The sequence below is a fragment of the Typopeltis vanoorti genome, chromosome 12, assembly GCF_054136105.1.
Source record: "Typopeltis vanoorti isolate ZY-2024b chromosome 12, IOZ_Tvanoo_1.0, whole genome shotgun sequence".
Classification (NCBI taxonomy): domain Eukaryota; kingdom Metazoa; phylum Arthropoda; class Arachnida; order Uropygi; family Thelyphonidae; genus Typopeltis; species Typopeltis vanoorti.
The window spans coordinates 62,918,465-62,941,903 of NC_143560.1; the positions used below are offsets into that span (position 1 = coordinate 62,918,465).

General features: G+C 35.6%; 1 protein-coding gene across 1 annotated transcript in view; it reads left to right on the plus strand.

Moving 5' to 3' along the window:
• Nucleotides 1-23,439, plus strand: part of ValRS (Valyl-tRNA synthetase) — a 464,082-nt gene that overhangs the window by 39,545 nt on the left and 401,098 nt on the right. The window contains exons 3-4 of the mRNA XM_090401956.1: nucleotides 10,987-11,087; nucleotides 20,295-20,422. Of these exons, the coding sequence (XP_090258082.1) occupies nucleotides 10,987-11,087; nucleotides 20,295-20,422 (229 nt within the window). The remainder of the gene's footprint in view (nucleotides 1-10,986; nucleotides 11,088-20,294; nucleotides 20,423-23,439) is intronic.

Genomic DNA, 23,439 nt, shown 5'->3' on the forward strand with positions numbered 1-23,439 from the left:
CTCAAAATCCATCAATTATACAAATTGCCACAAGCCGATTTGTCTGAATTTGTGATTGTAATATTCAGAAATAGTGTTTGTCCTTAGGTTTTGGAGACACCAGTGTAGTTCCATGTATCTTTTCCTAACAGAAGTCCTCACATGGCTGGCAACCATCCAAGTGATCACTTCATGATCACTCTCCAACTGGAGAGAGATTTGACACCAAATTTATAACATCCTCTGATGAGATGATCAAATCCAAGAGCCCTCTGTTAAATACTGCTTGAGGTAGTTGTTCCTCAAAAACTCAAGACACTCATCCTCTTTACTTCCTTCTCATCATCCCAATCTATATTGCCATAATTTAGATCACCCATAATGATCAACCTTTTCCTATTTCCTTGGCTAATATGCTTATAATTTCATGGTCACTACCCTCCACATTACCAGGTCGATAGCTACATCCAACTAAGTATTTTATTCTGTTTACCTCTATCTCACACCATTCTGCCTAAACCACTGTCATTATTTCTCCCTTGCATCTCTACTTTGTATGGACAAAGCTCTTTTTCTGTCATCAAGAGCACTCCATCTCCATTTTTACTCTTTCTGACTTCATGAAATACATCATACCCTTCCATCTCTATTCCTGTCATGATATCATCCTCATCCAACCATGTCTCACTTATTCCAACATTTTTGGGTGAATGAATTCAATCAATGCACCCATTCCATTTTCCTTGTTTCTGATACCTCTAAAATTCGTATACAAAAATACGAATCGCCTCATCACTCTCATAACTCATTCTTGAATCTATAACAAATTTCTCTGATACCACTTATTAAATGTGATTTCATAGCTTCCTCGAGCCATTTCTTTTTCTCCTTACTCATTCCAGAAAAACTTTCAATCCAACTGTTTTCACTATCTTCCAGACCATCCAATTCCTTTTTTGTCTATGCATGCATTCATATCCTCTTTGGGCATCAACTTTTCTCATGGTGTGTTTCCCTTTTCCTGAGTCTTCCCATTTTCCTGTTTATCTTGCACACTTGTTCTCTCATTCTCTACACTCATGCTATTTACTTCATTCATAAGCACTGCTTCAATCTGTCCTTCCTTCATCTCCTGCTCTTTCACATTGCTTTTTACTTGTTCAGATTCATTCTCTGCACTCATTACTCTCTCTCTCCCAGCAGTAATCTCCCCAAATGACTTATCAAAACTATTTGAATGCAGTTCATCATTCTTTTACAGTTCAGTTTGTCCTTCAAACTCATTCCACACATTAACATATTGCACTTCTTTCTCTTTACATATTTCCCCAATCCTCACCATGTGGTCGTCCTGTTGTATGCCTTTCTATAGGCTTCAACTCTGAAGATCATGAGATCAATTGCTCTAGACACACTATCCATCCATCTCATTGATGGTCTAACCCTTCCTCTTTTTTCCTCTTGGGCATGGACAGCAGGGTTTTTTTCCGCCTGTTTATCTGGCGTTTTTCATCCCACAAGCAGGCAAACCGGCCTCGTGAACACACACAGGATACAGCCAGGAATACTTCGAGGCATAGGGGTGACCATTCTATCCTCGTATTTCGGTTACGAAATCCAAGCATGCTTGGAGGGTTGTGGGTCTTAAAGGCCTGTTAAAGCCATTGAGATAGGTTGCCATGCAGAGAAGTTATGTCAGTTGTTCCAAAGGATGAATGAAACAACTGAGATTCTGGAAGAGTTTTTTGTTAATAGGGAGACATTGATTAGCAAGAATATAGCAAAGATTCTCCAGCAAGAAATACTTTAATAATTGTTACAGCTTTTTATTTTATAGTTACAATGAAGGCATTTTTAAAGTTATCATTGGAGTCTGAACAAACAAAGCATAAAACTGATACTAGAGTCAACACTCATTCCTCAAGTATCTAAGCGGGGAATGCATCAGACCTTAGTTGGATTTTATATTCTTGATAGTATATTCAACCATGTCTAATAGGCTCTTTGGGAATCTTGTTCCTTCTACCCAGCATTGACAGAAGCAATGTTCCAGAAGACAAACAGCATTGATTTGCTTGGGTGGGATTTGAGCCAATAAGTAGAGGGGGGGGGGTTTCATATAATGCGTTGACATTAAATACATGGAAGTTACACTGTCTCAACAAAGCACTGTATTGCTTTAGATTATTGCTGTTTCACTGATTTTTCAGACCATTCTTGATTCCTCTGCTTTTATTTCTTGATATTCTTTTTTATTTTAAAGGCTTATTTTCTTCATTCTTCCAGGAAGAAAATTTTCTGTTTATCAGTTAGAAGCTGGAATTCCCTGGCATTTTTATTAAACCAAAGTAACTTATATTTTCAAGAAATTATATATATATATATATATATATATATATATATATATTTATTTATTTATTTATTTATCCTTTATCCAAGCATGCAAACAAAAGTTGTATATGTGAAATATCTTCATGACTAGGCTACTCTGTACGTAAAGGCAGCTGACTTAAATTCAAATTACCTCAGTATTTCATAATGCACAGTAATACGCTTCCTTTCAGATATATGTATTGCTGCTTATGGGAATGGTCATCGCCATCCAGTCCAGTGTTCAATCTTTGAAGTCATCAGTGGGAGCTAGATGGAGATATCAAGAAATTAATCAACACAGAAGTCATTTATGTTATACAAGCAGCAAAATGGTGTATCAACATATTATTAAAATACTCTGGATGAGAAATAGTTATAACAAGTTATTCTTGTCCAGAAAGGTGTTCTGTGCATTATGGGATACTGAGGCAATTCAATGTCAAATTGCCTAGTTATGAAGGTGCTTCACACATAGTTGTTCACTTATGCTTGGGAAAAGATAAAAACAAGAATATAATCTCTCACAGGTATACTTTTTTTTTCTACAAAGTGGAAAAGACCAATTCATTCATTAAAGCAGGCATGTTTTTTAGATTGGTAGTCAGTTTCTTCATTGGCAACAAGAATGACACTTAAATCTCCAGCCAATTTGTTGTTAGATATTACTATAACTGGTTTTACTTTGCAGGATCTTTCACTACATCAGCATAAATCTGTGGGATTTCTTAGGTGTATTATTAGTAACTGTGGTAGAGAGAGCAGATAAAAGATTATTAGTCCCATAACTATCATTGCTGATCATGACTCTTGTGAAAAGGACATTGTTATGTTCATACATAATGATATTGCTAATGAAGTGCAAATGATCTGAGTAAGGGTGTTTCCACAATGTCTGAATTTCTTCTTTTAACAAAAATATTGCATTTATCTTGCTTTTACAATATGAGAATTTCATTTGAGTTTTATGTTTTGTGATTCTCTTCCCAATAGTTACCTGGCAAAGTGGCACATGCAGATGAAGTCACCAAGAAGAACCAAGAAGAATAATGCCTTATTTTGAGATATTGCACAAGATTGTGTCCGATTTGTCATAAAATCTTTTGCGTCTTTGACATCAAGGATTAAAGCATAGATGCTGATAACTGTAGCCTGCTGATTTCTTGGTCATCTCGAGATGTACATGAGATGCTCACTTATTTTAGTTCATACTTCAGACAGATGACTAATAGTTCCTTATTTAATAGAAAAACTGACTTTGGGAATGTTTTTCTTCTTTTGCTCTTTCTTTCCAAAAGCATTTCATCTATTCCTCTCAGAAACAATGTGCATTGCTTCTGGGAGGAAGCTTTATTGACGTACTTCAGTTCATGGGCAACAGATTTGTCAATTATAGTTAACCACATGTCTGTAAACATTTCCAAGTTCCAAAGTGTTTTTGACTGCTGAATAGTGATTCCACTGAGCTATAGTTAGTTATCTATTTAGGGGCTAATAAGCTAGATTATTTTTAGGACACCTTACCAAGCTTTGTCTTCACCTGGAAGGGAGGGGATAAGAAATCCTGTAAAGGGCTGCTCAAGTTGCAGGTGAAACTGCTGATATGCTTGTCTTCTTCGATCTTCAAGTTACTTTGATGACTGAAACAAATGCTTATCACCCATGTGTCAGTTCATGACTACTAGATTCATATTCCCATTTTCCTTACCATTTACCAATTACCAGAGTTGTGCAGATATTGAGAAGAATGAATGGTATATTACCTATTTGGAAGATGCCTGTGTGGAAAAGTTGTACTACAGCTGACTTAGCACACCTGACAGTGTGCAGTGATCTAATTCCTGTGACTTGAATAGCAAGGCAATTAAGGATTCCTGTACTGCTATGGTCTTTTGTCATTTCTGCAATTGAGATCTTTTTGGATTGTGTTTGGTCTTGACCTTGCTGCCACACTGTTACCAGTGTGCAAGAGCCAATGGTTGCTCTCATGATCATAGGAGCATTCAAGTTGCTTCACCACAACAAGGTATATTAGTCCATAAGAGTGGATAATCAAGAGATTATCATAAATGTAAAAGATACACTTCTGTAATTCCTTACAGTGGTTCTCACTCTCTATGCAACATTACTAACAGAAAAATGAGAAGGATGGAAAAGAGAGAGAAAAATAGGCATAAAATTAGAAGTGAGCATTCATCCCAGTTCTAATTATTAGCATCTTGTCTGCAGTAATAGTCAAAATATATATTCTGTTCCAGAGTGAAAAGTTAAGTTGCAAAGATAATGAAAATTAACAAATCCATTTGCAGTTTTCAATTCTGCATACAATGTTCCTTAAATACATTAGATAGCTACCACACATTTATAGCAGACCACTTATATTAAGATTTTTACTAATTCTTTTAGGCAGAAAGAAGGATGTGGAGTAGTGTTTGCTTCTTCAGAGTAATTTGGGTGTAATTACATTTCCTGTTACATTACTGCTCCCAGGATCTGTGCTTAAAAGAATTAATAAAAATCTAATTAGTAAAAATTAGTAAAAAAAAAAAGCACATTTCCTGTTACATTACTGCTCCCAGGATCTGTGTTTTGTTATTTATCCATAATACTTGTGACTCAAAAAAAAAAAAAATAAGTAAATAAATAAATAAATGCTGTTGTAGCTTCTTTGCTTCCTGGTTAACAGACTTGTCTCTCACCTCCTGAGTTGCATACTACTTCTTTTTGGCCAGATGTGCAGCACATCATTACCATCATCATCAATGATATTTACCTATCCTGTGCACGCTTTTATGTAGATTAGTACACATGAAATGTAAACTAAAATACATATCACAAGCAGATTTTAAACACGAGTACTAATACATATTAAGGAAAAAATTTTCTAAGAAATGAAGACCTTTTGCTGCTTGACCTATGTTTATCCTAACACCCTGAAAGGGGGAGTAAGTAAATATCTCTTTTTTTAATATCTAAGTAAGAATATCAAAGTTTTTCACTTGGTTATACTATAAATTAAAGATGCCAAGAAATTATATTCTTAGTTTAATCCTTTATCCAAGTGTAAGCAAACAAAAGTTTGTGTGTGAAGTATCTTCACGACAGGGCTACTTGTATAGAGAGGCTAATGACTTCACTAAGTGAGAAGATAAACATTTGTTAACATGGTTTTTGAACAGCTGATGGTTTAGTCTGAGGAAGACAGATTGAGGGAGGCTATTATAAACAAGGTTGATGGAATGAAAGAGGAAGAAGAAAAGTTGGATTAGTAAGGGATTTTTTGGGGAGGAAGGGGAAGAAATTTCTCTCTCTACACAATAGTTTTGTATGACATGTAATACATGTTTTGATGGTAACAGCATAGATTCTACTTTTAGTAGTTGAGTGGTAAAATGCATTGCTCCCACTTCCAAACATTATATCTTTGAATCCAGTTGATGCTGCACATCTTCTTTTGAAGTGGATAAACTAAGAAACAAAATAATTTAGCACACCACATTCAAGAGCCATTAAAATAAATAATACTTCATTCCTTTCATCTACAGTTATTCTTACTACAACAAACTTTTTTTTTTTAGCTTACACTATCCATCAGAAAATAATGCCACTGGTTAATCACTTAGCAGATTCTAAGTTTGTTGTTCATAAAATTTGCTGATCATGTTTCTGATGTGATCACATAATGCACAAAAAATTAGTCTCTATCCATCATATCAGTTGTTTACTACTACTTTACTATGGTTCTTTATCCATAATACTTGTGACTCAAAAAAAAAAAAAAACTGTTGTAGCTCCTTTGCTTCCTTCTTTCACATTTAAACATTTTTACCTTCTTGATGTCCGCTGACTGGCCATTATATTTTTTATACAACAACTGGTTTGCCACATCCTTATATTCTTTTGCTTGATGCCACAGCTGGAGATAGTTCCATTGATATACACACATATCAGACTTAGTGATAAGAGTCCAATTCATCTTTTCTCACTTATTATTGAAGTTGGTATTCCCATTTTCCTTCATGTGTTAGATGAAGGTTTCAAAGGTTTTATATTTGGCTTCTTTGAAAACTTACTCAGTGCTCTGATAGGTGGTCAGTCCTATCCATATGTGTTGTTCTGGCTGATTTGCATGACTCGCCTTCATTTGAAAGCTTTAATGAAGGTTCTTCATGCCCTAGATGAGATTCACATCCAGATCTTTTCAACAACAGGTCATTATTGAAACCAGATTTCAGGGCGTTGTACTTTGGCTCTGATGTTCAATTTGTATATTAATGAATATTGGGGGTTCATGATACTGGATATAATTTTTATTCTTTATACCAAATAGAGACACATTTTTCAGATTGGTCAAGGTATAATAGACTAGACTTGTTTTCTTTAACTGATGAAAAAAAAAGTGGATAATTTGTGAATGGGATAAATGCTGCTTGAGTAGCTTGATATCTTCATTATTTGGATGAGTTCTTAGAGCACTATACTTTTGCTGCCACTATCAATGTTGTCTGTCCAAAGATACATCACTTCAGAAATAGAGGCAAACTTTTGTTTGCATTTCTTAGATATCCTAGATTTCTCATCAGCTTGATAGTCATTACATCTATAAACAATCTTGCCACTCTGTGTTAAAAATTTGGCACAGTTAAAACATTGGTTCATCATGTACATTGCTTGTTCTTCTGATCTTCCCTAGCTCATTTGTTATCAGCAATGCCCTTTTGGCTTTGAATCCTGTTTAGGATGCAGAGTGCCTTATTAAAAAGCTTTTCAGGCTTGAAGGAGAGAACTGGTGTTATATAGCATACAATTAGCAGACACTGGTTATTACTCTAGAGCTCTTTAAGGCATTGATCTCTTTTTGTTGCATATTGCTTTTGGTAGGTTTGGATTTGGTTAAGATGTTAGCTACTTACCTAGTCTAGCCATAAATACTGTTACAACTTGAACAGTGCATAACCTTTAATCTATCAGTAAATCATTTACATCTTTCATCACATATATATGCATACATATAATCACATATAATGTGCACATTAGCACATTATACATTACTACTCAATGTTAGAAATGTCCCCTTTTTTGCCTTGATGCATGCCTGAAGTCTATGAGGCCACATTGATGGTGGCACACAATATCCAATGGAAATGCTTTCACTGCTCACTCCAAATCCACCTTCATGCTGACGATGCTAGGTCATTTCTTGCAGACTACTTTCATAAGCTCCAACCACAATGGATTCAGATCAGGACTTTCAGATGGTGATATGTGGTCAGGCACATTTGTCTCCAACTGTTGTGTGGTCCTCACCTTGTATGTAGGGTCTGAGTCCTGTTGGAAGATCCACTGCCTTTCATGAAACAAGGTGTCATTCAGGCACCATATCACAGGTTCCTGATTGGTGTCTTGATATACTTTGGCCTCTTTCTCACAGAAATGCAACTTGGATACCCCCTAATTCATCCCCTCCCCTTCCCCCACACCAAACCATCACTGACGCAGGGTGATGACCTCTCTGAATCTTGCAACCATCCAGGGCACATAACCAATTGTTTTGGCAGTTAAACAAATCTTCAATGATGAAAATCCTATCTGTGAAGAGGATATCTCTGTGTCTGTTGTTTGCATATACTTCCAGAGAAGTAGAAGTACCTTTTGATTTTATTACCCTCTGCTGCATAAGTGTGGTGTTAGGAAGTGTCCAGTAAAATGAAGATAGGCTATCATCCCCAAATCATCAGTTAGTACATGTGACATCATGCTCTGCAAAATGCTCATCTCTTTTCTGTGTTGTCCTAATGCAGCATGATTGACTTGTTCTTTGGTGGTCACCTGCATCTTCTGTATCTATTGGACTATTAACATTATAATTGTTAATAGTCCAATACATAAACATCCTACTGATCCTGAGTGTTTTAAGTATGTTGAAAATAACAGGTGGATGCATTCCAACCTTGTGAAGTACTGTTGCAGCTAGACAACTCTCTCTCTACTGATAAATATGCGAATGTTGGCTGTGCACAGCACCACTAATGGAACCAGACTTGTGCAATTCTGTGGGCAGTGCAGGAGCGTGCAGAAGTTGTAACAGTATTTATGACAAGACTGTGTATAACTTGAGGCCGGGCATATGCTCCATGTTCAACATATGGCTTTATTTCCACTTTTTTGGGCTTGCCTAGGTGTAATGGCAAAATTATGGCCTTGACTTAACATGCTGAGCTTCCTCTGCTAAGACTACTGATGATAAATTTACAAGGACACGAATCTGTTGCAACTATGGTCATCCTGTAGTGTTACGATGGAGTATTTCGAATATCTTCTGATTCGAGCTTTTGACTTTTTTTAAATCCTTATCTGCTGCGGTTTTGGAGGTATGAGGTGTTAATAGCTTTATTTTTGACAGGTTCACTCGAGTAGTGCTAATTTATTCACATAGTAAATTAAAACCATTAAATAAAATAATTATGAACTGCCGACACACATTCTACCCATTTGAGGATTTCTTCACAGAGATGATATCATACACAGAACACAGCAATTTGGTAAGTGGAAATTGAAATTGCCACACCAACTAAACAGGTTAGCTTTCTTAAAAAGATATCATGATGCTAATACCATCCTGAACATTGTCAAAATTAAAATTATGTTGCATTCTGCCAATGCCCATCATGTTTATGAACTGGCTAGCCTAGCACAAATTCACATAGTAGTGTTATTCATAGAATCTCTCTATAAAATGTCCTGTTTGTCTTGTTTATTCATCTGATCTCGATTCTTACCACAGACCTGATTTTTTTTTCTTCTCTCAGCTGTGCTAATCTCTTAATGTCTCTGAATTTATTTTTTTTCAATTTCATGTTTATTTCTGTGAAGAATAACATGTAAGCATGCTGTTTCCTTATTGAGGTCCACTTCATTCTCCTGACCGTCCACCACTGCATGCTTGACATTAACATTTTCCATTCTACCATCAATACTGTCTGTTAATACATGCTTTGTTCTCTCCACCCATCTGACATTCATTCTCAAAACACTACATTCACACACCAATTTCCATCTCCCATAAATCTTTCAACTTTCACAACAAATACATCTCATGCGCGCGCACACACACACACTGAACAAAATCACACAAATTCAATTCACTCAAGGATATCTTAGGAAGACTTGGCTGCCATTGTTCTACCACACATTGCTGCCATATCGACAGTATCTAATTTGAATAAACACGCAAGGTTTATTTCATACTAAATAACTTAGTCTGTCATGCACACATATAAAACAAAAACTACAATGAAACTGAATTATGAAAAAATGACTTATCTTTCTGTAGTGCTAATATTCATTAACTTACACTGTGTGCCATCTTGTGTCAAAAGCTTTTAACAGGATACAGCATCGAAGAATGTTCATAAAGTGGAGAATATGAGATGAAAATATTAGTGGATAAGGGGATAGTTGACTGATATATCAAAAAGTGATATATGAGGGGTGTGAGTCTGCAAGATTAAGGTAACAGTAGTATACACCAGGGATCTTTTCTTAATCCATTGTTATTCAGTCTTTACGTTATTGATATTGGGAAGGATTTGACAGGTGATATACAGCTGTTTGTTGATAATGCAGAGATAGGAGTAATCAAGAATGCCGATTATATGCAGTACTTGTAGTTTTGAATTCAATAGGCTGGAATTGTATGCATGTGAAAATGACTTTCAGTTCAATGTTAGTAAATGTAAAGTTACGCACTTTGGTATAATGAGATGTCCACTGTCATATTGTATTGGTAGAATTATGCTGAAAGAAAATGATCAGACTAGGGATCGTGGAAATTTTAGTAGATAGGCTATATAGTGAAGATTGCAAATACAACACAGAGAATAACTGCAATGCTGAAATAAACCTTGATGAGGATAAGGAAGTCATTTTGCCTCTTTACAAGGTGCCTTGAGCATTACCCTGGCAAGCAAGAAACCAGACATGCACACAATAGTCTAATTGAGATTAATACAGTGCATAGAGTGCAGAATGGATATCAGGATCATGGAATACAGATTACAAAGACAGATTGAGAATTTGTGAGCTGCACATGCTAGTAAAACAATGAGAGGTGGTATGATCAAAATTTACAAACTTCTGAAAGGGTCATACAGGATCCAGTAGATAGAATTTTTCATTTTATGAAGGATTGAGAGGATAAGAGGGCATCTCTGGAAGTTGAGAATGAATGCAGGCAAGATGTTGGTGTGAGCTAGATTTTTCTCTCATAGTGGCTTGTGATTGGAGTGGATTGCCTTAGGAGGTGGTGAGTGCACAAGTTGTGAATGAATTCAAAGTCTCTCTTACTAATAATACTGTGGATTAGAAAAAATCTGGCAGAATACAATAATAATAATAATAAAAACTTTTCCCAACATTTATGCCCTTTAACACAGACCTAATCCTTGCCGTTCTTGAAATGTCCACTCTCCAGGCTTGTTATTGGAGAGTGGACATTTCAACCAGTCAGCTGTCCCCTGGTTATAGTTTTTGTAATTTCTTATGTGAAGTTGATATATCTAAAGACTAATATTTAATATTATTATTATATTCATAGTGTGTTAATGAGTTCTTAATGAAATATGATTATTTTGATAGATGTCTCAGGTTTGATACCAGATGCTTATAGTCCCAAATATGTGGAAGCAGCTTGGTATGATTGGTGGATGAAAATGGGTTTCTTTAAACCTGAATATGGGGTAAGTACGAATAGTTTTAGAATTCTGTTTGCTCCTTAAAAATCCATTCATTTCTCTGCACCATAAACTGTAGAAAAATATTACTGCAGGCCATTTATAAAAGATGAACATTTTAACTTTGTTAAGTCAAGTTATTATTTCATATGCCCAATTAAATATTTTATTTTGTAGTATGGATTGTAGATTTCTCTTTGAATGACTTAAAAACCTTATTGTCAATTTGCCAATATTAGCGTAAAGAGAAATTTACATGTCATGTTAAGTGTATGGATGTACCTTGAAAATTATTAAATGAGATAGCCAGTGATAGAGCTGTAATGCAAAATATCAAGAATACAATCATGTATACATTTCACTCATTAGAGGTAGGAGTCATTATATGGTGGAGTAAATTATATTTAACCCTAAATACTAGCATGTAGAGAATAAAATGGTTATACTAAAATGCTAACATATGATTATAGTGTATAATTCAGAAGGCTTTTAATTATGCTGAACTCTCATGATTCCAGTTATTAAAAAAAAAAAAAAAGTTTTAAAGAAATTTCCCTGTTGATCATGCAGGAAAGTTACACGAGCATACTTGAGCAAAGACTGAGACAAATTGGGTTTGCCAGATTATATTTTTACTTTTACAGCTAATCATAAAATCTTAAGAATGTGATCAGAATCGCTATTTAAGTTTAACTGAGTATGAAAAGGCATATGATAGGTTACTAAGGTATCATTCAGAAATAGTTTGTGTGGCATAAATAGAACCTTATACAGAATGATAATGTACTTAGTGAAGTATTTTCTCCTCTCCACTCTCCCTTTTATACTTGTAGTGCAGGTGACATATCTCAGTGGAGATACTTCTCTACAAACCTTATTTAAACAGAGCTCCAGTATTTCCTCTATTTTGAGAATACAGTAGTAATACACCTTTGCAAACCAGCTGCTAGATAGTACAAACCTAATGATAATACATCAGGATAATAATGCTCCCTAGTTAAGGAAAATTTCAGCTAGACCTATTATGTGGTAGATGTCTTAATTTCCAATTGAAATACTCTTATTGATCTAAAGTAGTTAATGCCATGTTTGGTCACCGGAGCTGAGATTATGGTTTCATCCCCCCCCCCTTTTTCCTTATGATGATACTCTTTGAAGGCATGCCAAACATACTATGAGAATCCAAAGTCTCCTCTATTCAAGGGTATCACAATAAAGCATTTCTGTAGGCTGTCCACCATATAGTAACAGGACTGAACTTGATGATAATGCATCAGGAGGCTTCCTAAGCTGGCTGGATTATACTCCTGGTGTCATTTACTCTGCCATACATGGATGAGACTGGGCATTGCTTGTTTGAGATGAATCTTTCATCTTCACTGCATGCTCCTGCACTAAAAGTTTCTGACATTAACAATCCTGAAAGATTCTAAAAGAAATAAAAGTAATGCTGTGATTATAAAAAAATTACCCACAAGAATTTAAAAAAAAAATTGCACACAACAATTGCTCCTATAGAAATCTGTATAAAAAATGCACTTTCTCATTTATTTCAGTACTATTTGTGGCCTCAGTTAAAACTTCAGTAATACACCTAATTACATCAAAACCTGATCACTTAATTCTCACTTCATCTCACCTGGCAGCCTCAACTACTCAACGATTTCAGTTATCCAAATCACATTCTTCATGATTACTTCTGTAAGATATGGTACATTCATGTCTTTTGGGTCTTTTTTGCATATACCAGACGTTACTCAAGTTTAAAATCCTCTCTTTATGTGTTCTGGCTCAAAATTTCTTTGCACGTTTGCTTGCCTTCAGTTTCTTACTTACTTACTTTCCAAATTCTCATTACCATTCCTGACTGTTTTTTAATTATTTCTAAAAGCTGATTTTCTATGCACTTCAATGCACATGTTGGAACAGATGATCAGACATGGAAGGGTGTGGTTGATAAGAATGGAGACCCTGACCTTAACGCGAATGGGTTGAAATTATTGGACTTCTGCTGTACTAACAGCTTGTCCATAATGAATACCGTCTTCTAGCACCGAGAAGTCCATAAGTATACCTGGTACAGGGATACACTTGGACAAAGGTCTCTGATTGGCTTCTTTATAGTCTCAGCAGACCTATTTTCCTAAGTGCTGGACAGGGGGCAGAACTATCAACTGACCACCACCTTGTTGTCTACACTCTACGGCTACAGAAACCAAATGCTGCACACACATCAATGCAGACCTAAGCAGCTATACCATGTGAAGTGGGAGGCATTGGAAAATCAGGTTGTGAGGAAGAAATTTACAGATAACGGGTTCAAAGAGATTCCCAAACATACTGCAGACAGCTGGCACTGCCTCTGCACTCTCATGCTGTGGCAAAAAGTGGCTCACCGTGGCGATGGGCAGTGAGAAAATGACCTCTTGGTGGAACCAAGAGGTCCAAAAAGCTGTCTGGGAAAAAACGGAGGCCTACCTAACATGGCTTAGGATCAGGTCACCTGAGATGTGTTTCTGGTACACTGAGGCGTGAAAAGCTGCTGCTGCTGAGGCAGTAAAGACAGCAAAGCTTGGGAATCCTTTGGAGAAAGATTAGACTCATCCTATGCAAATGCAAACAAAGTATTCTGACAGATCATCCCTGCCTTCGAGGGAGGAAATCGTGCACAGCAAGGGCAATTAAGGCCTCTGATGGTGCACTTTTAACAACTGAGAAGGATATCCTTTACAGATGGAGGGAATACTTTGAGAGCCTTCTTAACCCAGATGGCCCAGCAACTGTGGACATCCAAGAGGTGCAAATCGGGGCAATGACTAGTCTCACAGCAGAAGAGCTCCATTTAACAATAAAATCACTAAAATTGGGCAGGGCTGCTGGTGATGATGAAATTCGGCCCGAAATGCTAAAAGCCTTAAATCGAGACGGTGTTCTCTGACTGATTCGAGTGTGTCAGGCTGCTTGGATATCTGGGTGAGCACCAAAGAAATGGCAGACAGGCATAATAATACCAGTCTTCAAGAAGGGAGACCAGAAAGATTGCAGTAACTATCGTCGCATCTCTCTGCTCAGCCTGCCTGGGAAAGTGTATGCTAGGTGCTTGGAAAGACGGTGCAGAAGCATAGTTGAGTCAAAGTTCAGGAAGAACAATGTGGCTTTCATCCTGGTAGAAGCACAACTGACCAAATCTTCACTTTAAGGCAAGTCTTTGAGAAATCTTGGGAATATGCCAAGAATGTCTACACCTGTTTTGTGGACTTGGATATGGCATATGACCGGATTTTCCATGGAATAAGCTTTGGCAAGTAGTACAGGAGTATGGAGTGGATGGCCAGCTATTAGCTGCCATCAAGTCCATGTATGTGAATGCCTGGAGTTTTGTGTCAGGGTTAACAGCACAAAGTCTGAACCTTTCACAGTCTCCATTGATCTCTGCCAAGGGTGGGTTCTGTTCCCCGCCTTTTTTTTTTTTTCATAATATTTATGGACTGGATTGATAGGCACAGCCAAGGCAGTGAGTGTGTCAGAATTGGAAGATGTAGCACTGGACATCTGCTTTTTTGCAGATGACATAGTTCGTTCTGCTTAGCTCTTTCACAGATGACCTCCAGCAGACCCTGGATAGATTTGTAGCTGTTTGTGCAAAATCCGGGATGAAGATCAGTGTGGCCAAAACAGAAATATTTCTGGTCTCAAGACAAGTCCCAGTGCACTCTACATGTGAGTGGCGTCCCACTGAAGCAGGTGGAGAAGTTTAAATATCTTGGGTCCATATTCACTAGTGATGGAAAGTGGGACGTAGAGCTAGATACTCGAATTGGCTCAGCAAGAGCAATATTGTGGGAACTTGGCTGTTCGGTAGTATTGAAGTGGGAGTTAAGCCAGAAGGCAAAGCTGGCTGTCTTCAATACAGTCTATGTCCCCATCCTTTGGTCACGAGAGCTGGGTAATGACTGAAAGAATGCGGACATGAATCCAAGCGGCTGAAATGAGGTTCCTTCGAGGGATTGCAGGGCTGACGACGACGACAGAGTCGGAAGTCAATTCGGGAAACCCTCAATACTCAACTGCTGCTTCTCCATATTGAGAGATTACAGTTATGATGGTATGTGGGCACCTGGTCAGAATGCCACAAGAGAGGCTCCCCCAGTAGACCCTCTTTGCCAAGCCAGAGAGTGGGGGGGGGGGGGGCGGTGGAAGGCCAAGGACTTGCTGGATAGATTATATCCAAAACTTTGGGTGGACAAGTCTGGAAGTCCCACCAGAACACCTGAGCTTGGTGGCAGAGGATTGTGACCATTGGAAGTTTCTCTTGCAGCTGCTTCCCCCACAACTCAATTAGGAAAGGTGGGCCTTGAAGATAGATGGATGGATGACTATCCAAATAGTGAGATCGTCTTTCTTAGAGACTTCTTAATTCAAACTGGCTTCCCTTGTCTAACTTCAGATCAGACTGGAAGAAATTCTGATATGCTGTTAGTAAAGTTGTAATACAAATTGTTCAACTGCCAAGCAGAATAACAGGTGATTCTCATCATTTAGTCTGAGTTGTGAGGTGTTCAAGTTTGATAAAGTATATATTCAAAGCAGACCCATAAGCTGTAGGGAAAACTAGATGAAAGAAGAGAGATAGAGTAGTTAGTAAGCTATTGTGTAGAATGTCTGCTATTTAGCAATATCAGATTTTTTTTTATATCTTTTAAAGGTAGTGACAATCGATTTAAAATCAAAATTATTTATATATTTAGTTGAATGTTTACATTTAACTAAATGTAAACATAATGTAAACAGGAAGAAAACATGTATAATAATGTTTTCTTCCTTTTAATTAGTATTTCTTTAGTAATTAATGTATACATTTTGTATAAAAGAAATCTTTGTATAGTTATGGCCTGTCACAAACTGTTGATTTGATATTTGTTGGTATTGAGCTAGTAAAAAGGACTAACCTAGAATTGCTTTTATTTCTCATCATCATCAAATTCATGATATATATACCTTCAAGGGGTGTACAGGATACGATAGTAGTACACGAGCAATTATATCATTACTAACTTCATATCTATAATTTTCCTCTAAATCAGTCTGTGACCTGTCAACACTCCAACATTATCAGATCTTATCTTTCTATCTTCTAAGGCACTTTTTACTGTATCAATCCACCTATATCTTGGTCTTCCACTGGATCTTTTCCCTGCCAACCTGGCAAAGAACACCTGTTTTGCTAATCTTTCCTCTCCCATTCTATTTAAGTGACCATACCACCTGAGATTAGCTCTGCTAACTCATTCCTGGATGCTTTTGTTTCTAGAACTTGAAAATATTAATAGGAGAAGAAACTATTGATCTTCTTCGCTAAGTTGTCATGCCATTTAAAAACTGTATTTTTTTTTAACAACAAAATGATTTTGCTTTTGGTTTCACTGTTGTAGTATTTTGCAATGCTATGTGCACTAGTGTGCTTATGTGAAGTTTATATTTCTAAATAGGAAGTTTCATATAGTAAGTAGTAAGAGAAAAGAGAATAGCTGTTAATTAGAATAGAATACATTCTGGAAATTGGAAGTTTTTGGGAGAAATATAGTATATAGGAGAGGACTATTTTTTTTTTTTTTTTTATAATTAGAAAGATGGAAGATTGTTAAGAGGGAAGCAAACAGTTCTACCCATATTTCAACTTAGCTTTCAAAGCTAAGTTGAAATATGGGTAAAATTGATAAAAAGGAATTATATAGTGTTTCCCAAAGTGATAGACAGTTCCTTTTATAAATGCTTTGAGCAGCAAACTTGTTCTGGTTAGTTTTACATGAAAGAAATAATTTTTATGCTCTCAAGGATAGTGAAGAGGCTTTCAAAAGAAAAAGGAAACTTTAAAAAATTATCTTTGTGCTGCATCTCGAAGGACACAGAAGAGGACTAATATATATTTAAAGAAGAGAAAAAATAATTTGAGAGACATTAAAGAAATAATTGTGCACATTATATTCATTTGTGTAAATAAATAACTATTTTTCTATGTTTGATTGTTCATTCTCATCAACTTCATGTGATTTTGAAGAAAAGAAATTGGAAGTAATTTTGTGACTTTAAATACTACTATTACTACTAATAAAATAATTAAAGATAATAAAATATTAATAAAAATAATAAAATAGTTTTTAGTTCTCTGTTTAGCTTGTCAATTTTGTATGTGATTCCACACACATTCCAAGTAGCTATTTTTAATTTTTCAAAGAGAAGTCCCTGTCCATTAGCCAGATCAATTCCGATTAAATCCATTCTATTTTTCTTCTTCAGAGCTTTGCAAGTAATTGTAAATTTCCCCTGGATAGGCTACCAACCTTTCACAGGGTGAATTCACTGGTGGGGGCTACCACCTTAAGGCCTCCGAACCTGCCTTTTGGGAGGGAAAGCAGACTCCCACTACATGAGACAAAAAAACATAGTATAATAGGAAAGATTTACCCCTAGCCCTAATTAGGACTACTCTAATAACATTGGGGGGGGGGAGCAAGAGGAAAGAAAGAAGATTAGGGACTGGTCTACAGATAATATACATATGTACATTACATGAAGAAAGCACGATCCAGCATTAGGTACCTTGTGTTTGCCGCTCCTGTACTTACTAAAGTGAGCCCTTGAGGGACAAACAGACAAAGATTGGAAGCATCACAGATGAAGTTTCTAAGACCTGGGACTTGCTAGATTAGATAAAAAGAAAAACACAGAAATAAGAGAATGATTAGATACAAAAAAACATCATACAAGAAATAGAAGAATACCAGCAAAATTTGCTACACCACATAGAAAGGATGAATAACAATAGGATTCCTAAACTAGAATATAAACCTACAGGAAGAAAAGACCACGGATGTCCAAGATTAAGATAGAACAATCAACTTCATCTGCAGAACAGGCAGGACATAAAAAGCCTATACCTAAATTGCTCAGACGACAACAAATGTGATGAATAAAATATTAATAATTAATAAAATGATAATAATAATAAAATAAATAATAAAAAAGTTTGGATTTTGCTAAGGCTTTTGACAATACTGCATAAATTAGACAATATAGGATTGGATTATAAACTATTGGCATGGATAAGAGAATGGCTGACTGACAAATATCAAAAAGTGGTATATGGAGGGTGTGAATCTGCAAGATTCAAGGTAACTAGTGGTGTGCCTCAAGGATCAGTCCTCTTGGTCCATTGTTATTCAGTCTGTACATTAATGACATTGGGAAGGATTTGGCATATGGCTATTTGCTGATGATGCAAAAATAGGTAGGATAATCAGGAGTGCTGCTGATATGCAGTACTTGCAGAATGATTTGAATAGGCTAGACTTGTGGGCATGTGAAAATGCTTGTCATTTCAATGTTAATAAATGTAAAGTCAATCACTTTGATGTGATTAGATATCCATGTTGTATTATATTCGTGGAATTATGCTTGAAGAAACTGATGAGGCTAGGGATCTTGGAGTTTTAGTAGACAGGAAGTTGAAGTTTAAGGGTCATATAGCAAAAATTGTAAATACAACTCAGAGAATAATGGCAATGCTGAAATGAACCCTCCACATGTAAAGATAAGGATATCATTTTGCCTCTTTATAAGGCCTTGATAAAGACCTCACGTGGACTATTGAACACAGGTCTGGTCTCCTGGTTTCCATGATGATTCTGATACAGTGGAGAAAGTGTTAAAAATGATATCAGGATTATGGAATACAGATTATGTAAACAGATTGAGAATTTGTAGCCACCAGCAAAAAGGAGAAATTGGGGGGGGGGTAAGATTAAAACTCACGAACTTCTGAAAGGGTTATACAGAATTTCAGTAAATGGAATTTTTCATTTTATGGTTGGTGGGGAAAGGATGCAAGAGCATCTATGGAAGGTGAGAATGAATTTTGTCAACAAGGGGATTAGGGCTAGATTTCTTTTTTGATAGAATAGTGCATGATTGGAATGGATTGCCATTGGATGTTGTGTGTGCAAGTAGTGTGAAGTCATCTTCAGAAAGATACATGTGTATAAGAAACAAGCTACATGCTGTTGCACTCTATACAGGTAAGGTACATCTATGTTAACTAATCTTTTTTTCTTAGCCTGCCCTCTAGTGATTAAAAAAATAAAATAAAATAAATAAATTAAAAAAAAATTTACAATAAACTCTGCTAAAGTCCTCACGTGCTAGGATTCTTCTGGAATTATATATTTTATATTGTTATATTACAATTATCTTCCGGATTTGTACAGTACATGTTGCTATTGAATGTTCAGGAAAAAAAAAAAAAACACTATACCAAGTTTTCTTGTATTGAAGATAATCGTAATATAACAATATAAACTATAATTTCAGAAGAATCCTAGCACGTGATGACTTTAGCAGAGTTTATTGTAGTTTTTTTTATTTATTTATTTTTTTATTTTATTTTATTTTATTTATTTATTTTTAATCACTAGAGGGCAGGCTCAGAAATAAGATTAGTTAACAACGTAGATGTACCTTACCTGTATAGAGTGCAACAGCATGTAGCTTGTTTCTTATACACATGTATCCTTCTGAAGACGACCTCAATACGGGGGTTGAAACGTAAAGTTATTATTTTATTATTAATCGGCAAAATAATCTTTTCAACACGTGTTTTGTGTCCCTAAATTCATAAATATGAATGCTGATCACCGTGTAACCTTAAAAGAAAGAGTTTAAGATAAGCAGTTTGCTTAGGGGCACTGCCATTTCTCTTGCACTTTCCTATAACATTGGTTGATATCCCATGGCAACTCCCTCCCTTTCTTTTATTAACCATCTTTTCTCACTTGACCACATGGTATTCATAGTCTGCTGATGACAATATATTGCATTTATATTCTTCATTCATCCAATCTTGTAGTGTTCAAAGGATTCATGTTTCAAGATCATTACTTCAGTAATGCCATAAGTCAAATAACATGTTTTTTTTTGTTATAGTAGCTTTATTTCTGAATAATACATTGTTTGCCATCTCTATGAAAGAGACATTGTGGTTAGATATTAATGTAGATTGCTGACTTGATATTTTATAATATAATTTGTGTGATTAAACTAATGATGGTGTGATTTTGGTCACTCTTATACAATTGAGGTTAATACTCTTTATTTATTTATTTTTTAATCTTATATTTTTGAAATCATAATTTGGACTAAAATCAGTGCTACTTTCAGAGGATCCATATTAACGAGCCAAATCCTAATGGAAAATTTGTAATGGTAATTCCACCGCCTAATGTAACAGGCAGCCTTCATCTTGGACATGCCCTTACAAATGCTATTGAAGATAGCATAACAAGATGGTGAGTCTATTATAAAATATTTGTGTATTGTAGAATATCTGTATTAAAATTCAGATATCCCACAAGTTAAAAATATAAAAATTAATTAAAGTTAAGAAATTAGTAATGCGGTATTTGTAAAGTTGTAAATTAAATGTTTGTTTCTTTTTATATGTCACGAGCAAGACTATTTGAGATGTTATTTTTATCTCTAATTACTGAAGTCTTGCTTAGATATAAAATAAATCTATTTAAGTTAATTATTAGAGCTTAATTGTAATTTTGCATCTGCTGTCAAACATTGAAATGTTAGTGTTGTTTGTCTAAATGAACATTGTTTACAAAATGTTAAATGATGAGGGAAGGGAAAGGAAGGCTACCACTATATTTTTGGAAGTGATTAAATGAACTTACCTAGTGCACAAGATTGTGAAATGAAGAGCTTTTTAATTTCTAGCTGTTTCATTGTGAATTTATAATTGAATAAACTTTTTTTCACTGTGAAGAAAGAACTTCGTTGTTTCAAGTCCAATGCTGGAAAGCAGCAATGGCACCACAATGGCAAACTTGAGCGAAGTGAAAGTTTCTCAGGATCAGGAGAGCAAAAACAATAACTTAAGCATGGAACAGAAGCATAGAAATGCTAGAGGTCATCCCAGTTAACACCATTGTAGTGCCTTAGGGTATTAGGCTGAGAGAAGATCAATCTGTGGAAAAGCAGACATTAATAAGATTATGATCAGACTTTCTAAGAGGAGAGCAGACATCTACAGTGTATTTTGTGTGTGTGAAAGAGAGAGAGAGAGAGTTGATTAAAAAAAAGGCAGGTGTGGAATGTTGAAAGAATGCTGAGGATCATCTTGTAAGGTTGATTATTTGTGTTAGAGTGTGACTGATGGCAAATGATTTGGCTTTCTTTACAGATTGAGTGAAGTTGGAGAGTCAGTTTGTATTATGAATATTAGTCTCCTAGGAAGATAATCTCACAGTTTCAGTAATTAGACTGTATGAAATTAACTGTTAGAGATAATCAGAAAGGGCAACATGTGTTTAAATTAGGAGAGCAGTAAAGGCAGCAAATTAAAGCTATAAAATAAGGTCAGGAAATAATCATCTAGAGCAGATTGAAAAGGAGATTCCAAGTTTGATAAACTTTGGCAAAGAATGTCTGATTTACAACTACATCTTACAGCACACATCATGCTATAACATGTGGTTGGGATAGCTGAGGTGGACTGTAGACATGGTTGATGCCATTTGGGATTTCATCAGGAACAGCAGATCACTTTTGATGCCTGTTAAGTGAATATGCATCATTAATGATTGTATTGATTCCCTGAATACTGGTGGAATGGATGTGGAAGTGCTTTTTATTGGATGAAATTTTGCTTTTTTATTATTTTTTGTTGTATTTATCTTATGTTGCATTTATGGTTTTTTTTTTTTTTTTTTTTTTTAAATTTTATGGGAGATTGTCTTACATCCACAACAGTGTTAGCATTGGTTCAATTATCTTTTGTGGCATAGTTGGTGCAGGAAACTTAAAGCTTAAAGAGTAGGAGCATTCAGAGATGAGGAAGCTGCACACATAACTTAGAGGGGAGTGCCCAGGCTCCAATTGAAGTATGGCATCCCTGCATAATGCTAAACTCAGATTCCTCCTGGGCACAACCTGGCAGAGCATACAGTAGTAGGATTATTTGTCATTCCAAATGGTAACATGTCTTCTGGAGTATTCTCCAGGAGGCATGTTATCATTTGGTACAGTCTGTGTGCTCTATAGTAGCCATCTTGCAGAAATGCCTTTACTGCTGTAAAATTGAAGAGGTGCTGGCTCCATAAATCATTAATAATACTGTGTTTGTTTAGCATGCCCAACAAAGTCATCACCTGTGCTGCATGCAAGATGGGAAGCAGAAACTGAGGAATACCTTGGAGATGAAACATGTCAGAAGCCCTTTCACTCCTCCAATCACTCACCAAGCGATGAAAGACATCTACCAACTAGGGAAGACATGCATATAAGGCATGTTATGGAAACATGCCATACCATGAGAAGGTGGAGTTGACTTGACTGGAGAGGTTATATATATTGCATATCACTAACCTGTTAAGTCCATATTTAGTTTCATATCAATTCTTATTTTTTTAACCTAAAAAAAGACGAAAGGGTTACATTTGAAAAATAAAGTAAAATCATATTATAAGAAAGATAATCTCTCAATTTCTAGTAATCGATTTTACCATCAAAAGTAAAGTCTCTTTCCAATAGTGGCATACATGTTACCTAGACTTCCCTTTTCAGTGGGTTGCCTTCTTATACTATATTTAAAGATCTAAAACTATATAAATTTGAAATCATAGATCCCAAAATGGCCTGAAGTTTGGCAAAATGTAGTGGATAACAGTTAACTAAATATTTAAAAAATATTTAGTTAATACAGGATTTTACAAAAGGCTGTTGACACATTAACAAAGGCTTCAGGTTTTACAAAACCTGAAGCTGCATTTGAACCCTTTATTAACAGTTACTGTGTGAAATTTAGTGACCTTATATGATGAATATATAAGATTGGTGCTTGTAATCTCATCCTATGGTTTATCTTATGCATTTCTATTTGAGTTACCAGTTTTCGCTCTACACAGTATCCAGTTTGTGATCTTCACATAAAGACAAACTAGTTAACTAAAATCAGTCAGGTTAATTGTCAGTAATAATAATACTCGGTAATACCGTATATTTTACCACGTATTTTATTTTAATAAAACTTATTAAAATAACTTTCACAGCTTAGCACATGTAAAAAAAATTATATAGAATTCTGTATTCAAAACATGAATCACGATAATGAATCATAAATCGTGTATATTAGCTTGTGTCTCGGTCGCAGCTGAAGTATATGATATTACACTGTTAGAGTTCAAAGAAACAATTGTAGAAAGTTGCATAGATAAAAAAAATTATTTAAAATAACTTTAATTTTAAATAATTTTTAATTAAAAGAAAAAAAAAACTTATGAACAATTAATAGTGATCA